This window comes from Sphaeramia orbicularis, chromosome 20 (assembly GCF_902148855.1).
Source record: "Sphaeramia orbicularis chromosome 20, fSphaOr1.1, whole genome shotgun sequence".
In the NCBI taxonomy this organism is placed as follows: Eukaryota; Metazoa; Chordata; class Actinopteri; order Kurtiformes; family Apogonidae; genus Sphaeramia; species Sphaeramia orbicularis.
This window is the reverse complement of record NC_043976.1, coordinates 19,664,754-19,675,842: the sequence shown is the minus strand read 5'-3', so window position 1 is coordinate 19,675,842 and position 11,089 is coordinate 19,664,754. Positions and strand designations below refer to the sequence as shown.

General features: G+C 37.0%; 1 protein-coding gene across 2 annotated transcripts; it reads right to left on the bottom strand.

Moving 5' to 3' along the window:
- Nucleotides 1-44: 44 nt before the first annotated feature.
- Nucleotides 45-2,813, bottom strand: gtf3ab (general transcription factor IIIA, b). 2 transcript variants are annotated; one of them, XM_030123770.1, is made up of 9 exons: nucleotides 1,868-2,813; nucleotides 1,636-1,730; nucleotides 1,460-1,556; nucleotides 1,286-1,374; nucleotides 1,126-1,199; nucleotides 978-1,058; nucleotides 632-864; nucleotides 320-373; nucleotides 45-235 (listed from the first exon to the last, which is right to left on the bottom strand). In XM_030123770.1, exons 1-9 carry the CDS (start codon nucleotides 1,979-1,981, stop codon nucleotides 104-106), a joined length of 969 nt encoding a protein of 322 aa, XP_029979630.1. In that variant the 5' UTR covers nucleotides 1,982-2,813; the 3' UTR covers nucleotides 45-103. The 2 variants fall into 2 exon arrangements, with proteins under 2 accessions (XP_029979630.1, XP_029979629.1); XM_030123769.1 differs by having other exon boundaries at nucleotides 45-373.
- Between the last annotated feature and the right edge of the window lie 8,276 nt (nucleotides 2,814-11,089).

The following is an 11,089-nucleotide window of genomic DNA, read 5'->3' as shown; positions in this document are numbered from 1 at the left end:
ATAAAGATGCTTTATTTTCCAAAAACAAAATAAGGAAACAAAAATACAGCTATGTGCGTCACCTTTAATAAACACATCTCAGCCATATATTTATAATCCAGCCTCAAGATTTGGTGTCCTTTAAACTGGTGTTCTGCAGCTTTTCGGCCAGCTGAGTTTCTACTTGTTTGGCTGCAGCTCTCAGTCGGGCCCGATTCGCCAAATGCCAGGGCTGGTTCTTTTTAGGGTGCAGTTTCTGGAAGCAAGCAGATGTAAAATACGAAATAAATATACAGAGTAAAGGAAGTAGAAAGAGGAAAGGCTGACTAATGTCACCTACCTTCACCTTTTTCCTCTCTGGGTCATGCACCACTCCATGTCGCCACAGGCTCTCCTGATTAACACACACCTCATCAGCAATTAACCTACATCTGAAGTCCAAGTACTTCTAGCTGTGTAAAACTATAGTGTGATAGCCTGTGTCATTTATTTTCTTAAGAGTGCCACCATTTAGTTCAGAAAAAGGGTTTTCCACTGGATTTTTCTAAGAGGTAACAATGGACATGTGCATGTTGAGGTAGAAAAGCAAAAACCAACTTGAGGAAAAAGTGCTGAATTTGGTTAATGTGATTCTTTGAGTTTATGCTTTTACCAGCATGGCGAAGCTGCTCCCACAGCCGTCATGGGCACAGATGAAGGGCTTCTTTCCCTCGTGATCTCCTAGAATGTGACTATCCAAGTTGAAGCCATGAGTGAACTTTTTGTCACAGCCCACTTTGGGGCATGACAACATCTTCTTCTCCCCAGAGTGGACGTGCAGCGAATGTTGGTGCAAGAACCAGCTGTTGTTAAAGCGCTTTTTGCACTCGCCACATGACAACTTGACTGAGAACAAGGGGGTCACAATTTAGCTTCATGTACAGTTGAGGTTGGTGACTGGATGGGGTTTTAAAAACAAAACAAAAAACAGATATCCAACACATAACATGCCCCTTTACCTTTGTGTACTCTTCTGTGTTTCTGGTATTCTGTCCACGTCTTTCCTTGAAAAGGACACCCGTCTTCCTCACAAGGGTAACCTGCAGAAGGATAGATTTTATTAGACACACATTAAAATTAAGTGTGTTCTGGCTTCAGCTAACTCACCCTGATGCATCTTCTCATGATGCCTCAGTTTTCCATGAGTGGGGAATTCTTTTTCACAGCCACTGAACTTACAGCTACACAAAAAAGATGTTTTAATTTTAGACTCCAACAAAAAGCTAAAAATCCATGCTCCCAGTGTCCCAGATATATTACCACTCACTGGAAAGGCAGAAGCTGATTGTGCTCATACATATGGGCACTGAGCTGGTTTCTCTTGTTGAAATCCTTTCCACAACCTTTATAGTTACACTGAAAGAGAGCAAGACAGTGCATTTCTGCATCAACATGCTTATGAGAAAAATGAAACAAAAAAATAGACTTTGAATTCTTCTACTCTGTAGTGCTTTTCCTGGTGCTGGTGAACTCGGGCCATATGGTTCTTCATGCTGACATTTGTAACAAAGGCCTCAGTGCATCCTTCCGCCAGACACCTGAAGATCACAGAGCGTTTTACAGTCCAATCAAACGTCAACACCCCTCAACATCAAAAAACAGGCAACAGCGTCTTACTTGTGTGGCTTTTCTCCACTGTGGCTGAGCTCATGTCTGGTGAGTTGGTAGCGAGTACAAAAGCTTTTGTCACAGATCTCACAGGAGAATGGTTTCTGAGATTAAGAGATATTTTCAGATAAACTCAGCAACAGCTGGCAAATGTTAATCATCAAGCAAACAATTTCAGCTGCTGTGAGGCTTGTATTTTGATTTTTAGTTGTCACATATTTTTAGATCCAGATCCACTTACCAGTCCTGTGTGTTTGCAAAGATGAGCCTCTAACTTCCATGACTTGGTGAATTTAGCTTTACAATCAAAAAAAGAGCAAAGATAGCTTTTTTGACTTGGCAACCTCTCCCCCATCTTTAATAAGAAATGTCAGATGTGGTGTTTTAATCACACACTTAAAAGACATAAAGAAGCAGGACACTTACTGACCCACAACCAGCAACTCACCTGAGATCCTTTTACCTGATTGGACTGTACCAACTAGAACCAAGATAGGGGTGTTCTACCCAAGGGATAAAGCTTTACTGAAAATATTTAAATGTGGCATGTAAACACTTTCACCATAACAACTGAAATATTCTAGACAGCTCTTATATATTTATATTAAAATATTATCAATATGTCAAGTCAATGTATGTTTTGCATCATGAAAAATGTGGAATGGAAATGCCTTTACTAGTTCCTCAGTGGGGGAAATTCCATTTTTACCCCTCGGCCAACATCTGGCCGAAGGGTAATTGTAATCATTTTGTCGTCTGTCTGTCTGCCTGTTCAACAATATTAATGAATTATCTGAAGAACGCATTAGGATATCAGCACCAAATTTATACTATTGAGTCATCTTGGCATGAAGCAGAAGTCTATTGAAAATAGGTGACCTTGACCTACTTTTTCAAGGTCAAATGGCCTTGTGCCTTGTGCAGTTATAGTATTTGAGTACTTTCAATATAAATATGTATGTAATAAGTTTTAGATAGATAGAAACTTTATTGTCATCAAATTAGCACAAGGCATCAACATGACAAAATTCAAGGTGCTCTTCAGAACAGTCCAGTCAGGCTTGACATAAAAGAGAGCATATACTAAACCAAAAACAGAGGTAGCTAAAAAACAATTCCACACAAAGACAATTTAGCCAAGGGGTATTAAAAGTGTGCAGCACACTATGTTATTTCACTCTGTTGTTATTTTGTACACATACAGAAGCCCCAATACAAAAAATGTATATGACATGACATGACAAGGTCATATAAGATTAGAATATACAGATAATATAATAGTATAGATAGATAGATAGATAGATAGATAGATAGATAGATAGATAGATAGATAGATAGATAGATAGATAGATAGATAGATAGATAGATAGATAGATAGATAGATAGATAGATAGATAGATAGATAGATAGATAGATAGATAGATAGATAGATAGATAGATAGATAGATAGATAGATAGATAGATAGATAGATAGATAAAGATACATAATATAGAAGATAAAGATAGATAATATAAAACACAATGGTACATGATGGTTTTTAGAAAGATGGCAATATTAAAAACAGACATTGACAATAATACTGATTATTATGTAATGTTTTATCTGTTAACCACACACTTCAAACCAAAATGTTTGTGGAAAAAGAAATGCTTTAAAAGTAGACGTTGTTCTTGCAGACCTTTGTTCACGTGGTTCATGCGAACTGCAGGACCATAAAGACTGAAGATACCATAAGCTGATTTACAGTTTATTCTGGGTAAAGTGAGACACTCTTAACTCCCAAAAACTGGGTTATGACCCACAGGTGGGTCACAGAAAAGTTTTTCTGGGTCACAAATTAAGAATCTATTTGTCAGTATGTTTTTTTTTTTTTACATGCAGAAGTGCAACACACACTGAAACTGATCCTCTGCCTTGAACACATCATAAGCTGAACATGTAGCAACAAACCACACACTGTAGACTAGGAGCAGTGGGCTACCATGTCAGGCACCTGGGGAGCAAATGAGGAGTTAAGTGCCTTGCTCAATGGCACGTGAGCCAACAATTTCTCTGCTTTTCTGGGGAATTGAACTGGATACCTTTCAGTCACAAGCTGCTTCTCCAACCTTCCAGGCTATGATACTGTATTTTATGTATGTTTTACTGAAAAATGTCAAGAAAAGAAGAACCAAATGGAGATTTTCATATTTTGTGTCATTTATTAAGTATTGTAAAGTAAAATGTGTGTAGTGTTGGACTATACTTTTTACTAGAAAAGTACAGTAAAAAGTAATTTTTTTCACTCCTGAATGAAGTATTCAATGTAGCTATATTTAGTTACACAGACATAAAATACAGTGATTTATCTTCATTGTTAGTTTGCCTGTTCCACATATTGCAAAATACAGTATATCTTTCATTCTTTTGTCTCTTTTCCAAAAGTGACACGGCCAATATATAACATTAAAACACAATGTAAAAATGGCTGTGAAATTATCAAGAATGTTCCTTTGGGTAAAAATTCACTCCTTTCACATTTATAGAAAGGGTCAATTGTGAGTTGTTTTGCAATGGTTTGTCTTTGTATGAAAAAAGGAAAGAAAAAAAAAAAAGGGAAGCACTGATTGATTGCAGATATGTTTAGTTTTCTTTCAGAGAGCAGGGTTACTCATGGATTAAAAACATATAAATGTAAGGAATCAGTCTGGCACCTGTACTTAACTATGGACCTGGGTTTAATAATGATCCCACTGATACTCAAACACTATAAATGCCCATGGCTCTCTCCTCTGTATTGATTGATACTGGCTTTAAAAGTGTCACCCGGCTCCTTGCAGCCAGTGTGAGTCTCTATCTGCTGTTGCACACAAGCATGTGAGAGGCGACTGTCTGTCTCCATTAATTACACACATAGACAGAATTTACAGCTCTAATCTTCATCTTATCAACCCTCCAATATTGTTTGCTGATATGTGTGATTGATTGTTGTCAGAAATTAGCTGACTGTAAGAGCCTTTGAAACAGACAAAATCAGCATCTCAAAGGTTTTTAGGTTAATATATCTGCAGTATTCTACCTATGGAATAAACTAAAAAAAAAAAAGAAACAACACAGAAAACAGGGGTGTACAAATGACGCACTGACAATCCAATAATGCTATCTGCCTGGATAAACATTGGAGATCACACTCTGCACCCATGTCATGCTCTCATGTGAAACCTTTGACTGACTTTTGTGAATAAGCCCTATTGAAAGCCTGTTGGGCGTTACCTCAGTGCCCTCCCACGCTCCAGGTAAGCAGGCCCAGGTCAGTTGACACGGTTATCAGCCTCCTCCTCTCCCATCCGGTCCCCCTCCTCCTCCACCGCCTCGCCCTCTGCTGTCAGGCCCTGCTGTCAATACAGCTGGCCCAATATCCACATGTATGACCGAGCCTCCCTCTGTCGCTGATAACCAGCAGGCAGCTCAGACTCTATCACCCCACCTATCAAACACACAGATACAGCATGTACTCTGTTTGGCATGCAGTGGGATTTCCTTGTACCTTTGTCAAACCCATACAAATCATGGGGGCACACTCAGTCACACCTTGCACACATAACAGTCGCAAGAATAGGTGAAGAATAAAGCGAAATGCACATACAGTACCTGACATATCCCCACTCTATGCTGCTTTTTACATCAATTACAACATATTTCAAATGGAAATAATAGATTTTATTCAATTACACAATCCTAACTCCTCTGTTTTTATTTCATACTGATTAAAAGTGATGTCAAGAAGGTCAAATTTGCTAAAATACAACATAACGACACCTACCGTCATATAAATTACCACTGCTGACCAGGCCTGAATGTCACAAATCCCTGGGAACAGATGTTTGGTGTGGAATATAAGATCAAGTGTCATAAAATGTCTTCATCCCTTGGAAAACAGGTCACTGGATCCTTAAACATGGAGTGTACTTTACCTCATGAGCCCCCGTCACGCATCGATGCTGAGTACTTGTAAAGCTGTTGAAGCAGTAGGCCCTTACCCGTAAAGACAACGCAAAGTTCATCAGTTTCCTCCCACAGCAACTGGTCATATGCCTCCGAATTCCACTGCTATTTTAGGCTCCGTTGGGTTGGAGAGTGGGGCGGTGGGGGTATCAGATACAAAAAGGGACTGTATTTTGCCTTTCTGTTGACGCAAAAATGTTTTTAATTGGGTTATATGTAGTGCCATTAATACAAAGTCACCTCAAGGGTCCCTGCCCAAAATGCAGAATGGATAACATGGCCCAGACCTCAACCAGTCACTGCAGTGCATTACTACTTCATATTTTAATGTATTGATTAAATAATTTGATGAGAAAATGTTCTTTAACCCATAAAGACCCAAACATCCACCACCAACCAAAACCATCTACTGATGTGAACTGTTTAATACCTGTTGATCCACTAATCCTATCAATACAGGGAAATAATTGGTGTAAAATGCAGTTTGTCATCAGATATGACCCATTTGGACATTTAGAGGCTCCGTAGTGAACGTGGAAACACTGTAATCTTCTACAACACTGATTCATCAGTAAAACCAATGGAGTGTAATAGATGACAGTGGGTGGAGACACTTGTTTTTACGTTAAGTTATTGACATATTTTGCTGAAAAAGTCAATTTTTCTTCTGTTTTCTCTGTTTTTGATATAATAACCCTCAATTTTAATCTGAGCTTTTGATCAGTGAATCAAATATCAGCAAAAACATGTTTTTCACTGAAAAAACACAAAATGTTCAGGATAATATTATAATAAATAGTGATAAATTGCTTAAGAAAGAAACTGAAAGAAAAATTAATTTGGGAACTGCCACAAAAGTAGCACTGGGTTTTTATGCGTTAATATGGCTCATTCTGCTTGAATAGCAAATTTGGTATTAAACTGTGATTTACTTACAATTTAATATTAATGTTGACTAAAATATGACTTCTTTATTAATTCTTCTTCAGAGGGTTAAATGCATTCACACTCAAAATCTCAACCCTTCATTTCTATAAACAGTGCCTGTAAAAAGTGTTCACACCAACTCTGGCTGTGATTTATTGAAATTTGCAATCAATTTGACATTAAAGAGTGAGAAACTCAAATTGTGTCAGAAATTATTGACATTTTTATAACAATAAATCAATAAAATATTCAAGGGAGTGAAACCTTTTTAATAGGCTTTTACTTTTTAATACTTTTTAACCTACAGTGATATGGGAATTACTGTAGAATATTTGATTTTAAGTTTAAATCAAATAATAGGATGCAGAGTGGGTCATCCACAAAGTAGAAGGTTGGCGGTTAAATCTTCATCCCCTGTTCACATGCTGAAATGTTCTTGAGCAAAACACCAATCCTCAAGTCGCTTCCAATGGTGCGTGAATGTGTGTGTTAACGTGTGGAAATAGGTGAATGTGACACAGTGGATACCATTAAGGTACGAAAACATCATATTAACCCATTAAGACCCAGTGCTACTTTAGTGGCATCTCCCAAATTAATTTTTCCCCTATATTTAACCTTTCTTAAGTGATTTATCACAATTTATTGTAATATTATCTTCTTTACTTTGAGTTTTTCCAATTTTTATAATGTATTTTTCTATATTTAATTCATTGATTATGTAGATGTTCATAAAAGCTCAGAATAAATTCAAAGGTTATTGTATCAGAAACAAAGAAAACAGAAGAAAAAGTGACTTTTTCAGTAAAATATATCATAAACTGAACATAAAACAAGTGTGTCCATCCACTGTCACTGATCCAAATCCATGGGTTTTACTGGTGAATCAGTGTTGTAGAAGATGACGGTGTTTCTACGTTCACTACGGAGCCTCTGAACGTCCAAATGGGTCATATCTGATGACCATGAAAAGATGACAAACTGCATTTTACACCAATTATTTACATGCATTGATAGAATTAATGGATCCACAGGTATTAAACAGTTTGCATCAGTAGATGCTGTTGGTTGCCAGTGGCTGCTTGGGTCTTTATGGGTTAATGCAGTATGTTTACCATTCTCAGTGAAGAGTCAAATGTACACATTTAGTACTGTTACAGTATTGAAAACATACCTGTTCTATTAGAAAAGACATCATGCATACTATATAATGCTTGGTTGGAAAAAATCCCCCCCTTAATTTAACTAAGCAAACAGGTACGAGTCTTCCATTAGATCATTTTAATGTTTCAACTGCAACAAGTTATTTAATAATAACCGTTGCAGTGAGTAGCTTCTCATTTCTTCAATAACTATTAGTTTGACAGAGAGCATAAATGTTTGACCACACCAGGATTCATCAGGTTCAAGTTGTAAAGTAGTGGTTCAGGGAATATGAGGCATCATTTTCACACATGGATTTGCCACCACAGCTTCCAAACCTGAACCCCATTGGGAATCTTTGGTATGTACTGAAGAAGACTTTACACAGTGGACCAACACTCCCATCGTCAAGACAAGATGTCAGTGAAAATTATACAACTCTGGACAGAAATAAATGTTGTGACATTTATGGTGACATTGCACAAGCATTGCATAGCATAAATGATGTCACGGTTTAACCCATAAAGACCCAGTGCTACTTTTGTGGCACTTCCCAAATTATTTTTTCTGTTTCTACCTTTCTTAACTGATTTATCACCAACTTTTTTTAATTATAATATTATCCTCTGTATTTTTCATTTTTCGGTGTAAATCATGTATTTTCCCATATTTAATTCACAGATCATATAGATATTCATGAAAAGTCAGGGTAAATTCAAAGTTTATTATATCAGAAACAGAGAAAACTTAAGAAAAATTGACTTTTTCAGCAAAATACATCATTAACTGAACATAAGCCAAGTGTGTCCATCCACTGTCATTGATCCAACTCCATGGGTTTTACTGGTGAATTAATGTAGGAGATGATGGTTTTTCCACGTTCACTACAGAGCCTCTGAATGTCCAAATGGGTCATATCTACCTAAGACCCAGGAAAGTGAAAGTTTTAGCTTTTTTTACATTAAACAATTGTCTTGATTGGAAACTGTATAATGCAACAGTTTTTTCAGACACATTTTTTCAATTATTTTTATTTATTTATTTTTATTTTAATGATTTGTCCTTTGCAATGGAGAGCTTTTTTTTTTTTTTAAAGTAAAACTGTGAAACTTTTGTCCCCTACAGAGGACACAGATGCATTGCTGGGTCTCAGGAGGATATCTGATGACCATGAAAAGACAACAAACTGGATTTTACACCAATTATTTACACGGATTGATAGGATTAGTGGATCAACAGGTATTAAACAGTTTATAACTGTCGATGGTTTGTGTCGCCGGTGGCTGTTTGGGTCTTTATGGGTTAAGTTGCACTGAAATATTGGCAGCTTATAAAACCAACAGAACACGTGCTTTGTTCAGTCACAGTCATAAACATCTCACTTGAAGAAATAAGGCTGAAAAAATGGTATAAACGATAATAAGATAACACAATTATATCATATTGTTTTTCTGAGATTTGGTGAATGTGTCCTGTGAGAGCAGATAACTGTGAAATTGTATCGTGCTATGCAACATTTGGTGGTGTAAGCCTGTCTCTGTCCACGTCCAGTGATCTACCTTGTATGTTTGTGTGCATGTGTGTGTGTGTGTGTGGTTAATGTGTAACACCGCGGGTCGATACAGCTGCTCTGAGCTGCTGGCTGAGCTGACAGACTCAATCTGTGTGTGTCAAACCAGTGTGATTAAGGAGTTCATAGTGCTCCGCGGCTTTTATCCACATGCCTCGTCTTTCTGCCCTCCTCCCTCTTGCTTGCTTTCTCCTCCTCTGTTTACTCTTCGTTCCTTCAATCAGTAACTTCCGTGAGTCAGTGCCACACATGACACTCTGATCGCACACACAAAGGCCCTACAGTAGATGTATAGGCACGATGGTTGTCTCACTACTCTACTGGGAAAGCATGTGTTGTTGAGGTAATATTTTAGGTACAAATATGTGGCATTTTCTTTCACACATAGCACATAACAGCAAGAATGATCCACTCTGTGCTCTATTCCTGCAAGTAGTGGGAATATACAAAATGTTTGGGCACCGTTCGTCTTATCTAAACACAACAAACAAGATCCAGACCTTGTCAATCAATACCAAGGGCTTTAGGGGCCAACTCGCTCACTGATTGATTGCATTTTATTTTTCCATCTGCTTTTCCTGGTTTTATCTGTCCGGCTTGTTGGGTACTTATTACTCCGTCCCCGATAAGGCCTGTGTCTAAATTCCCTGACCTCAGGTGTGTTAAGGTTGAGGGTGAAGACAACCTGAGCAAGTTTATCTCAGAGGGCTGACACCATTGTCCACTGGAGGATTTCAACATCTACAACAGGGGTGTCAAACTCATTTCAATTCAGGGGCCACATTCAGCCCAATATGACCTCACGTGGGATGGATCAGTAAAATAATAACATAATAATAAGCTATAAGTGATGTCAACTCCAAACTTTTCTATGTTTTAGAGTAAGAAAAGTAAAATTATATAATGAAAATGTTTAAACTATCCTTTAAAAATTATGAATAACACGAACAACCTGAAATTCCTTAAGAAAAATAAGTGCAGTTTTAACAATATTACACCTTAGTTTATCATTTTCACACATGTATTACAACTTACAGAATGTATTGGATATAAAGGCACAAAACATTTGGTACGAGCCATAATATTGTTAAACCATTAAGACTCAATTTTACTTTTGTGCCAGTTACCAAATCAATTTTTCTCTGTATTTAATCTCTCTTAAGGGATTTATCATCATTTATTATAATATTATCCTCTGTATTTTGTGTTTTTTCAGTGTAAATCAGGTATTTTCCTGTATTTAATTAACTGATCATGCAGATGTTCAAAAAGCTCAGATTAATGTTAAAGGTTGTTATATCAGAAGGAGAGAAAACTAATGAAAAAGTGACTTTTTCGGCAAAATATATCATTAACTGAACATAAAGCAAGTGTGTCCATCCACTGTCATTGATCCAACTCCATGGATTTTACTGGTGAATCAATGTTGTAGAAGATGATGGTGTTTCCATGTTCACTACGGAGCCTCTGAACGTCCAGATGGGTCATATCTGATGACCATGAAAAGATGACAAACTGCATTTTACACCAATTACTTACATGTATTGATAGGATTAGTGGAATAACAGGTATTAAACGGTAGATGCTTATGGTTACCATTGGCTGTTTGGCTCTTTATGGGTTAAAATTGCATTTACTTCTCTTAGGATGTTTCATATTTGTTCAGGTCATTCACATTTTTTGTGAAGAGATAGTTTGTAAATGTAAACATTTTCATGTAATTCTTTTTTCTTTTTTTTTTTACCCTAAGACAAAGAGAAAAAATTGGAGTTGTCATTATTTATAGGTTATTATCGTAGGATTTTACTGAACTGACCGAGTTGAGATCAAATTGGTCT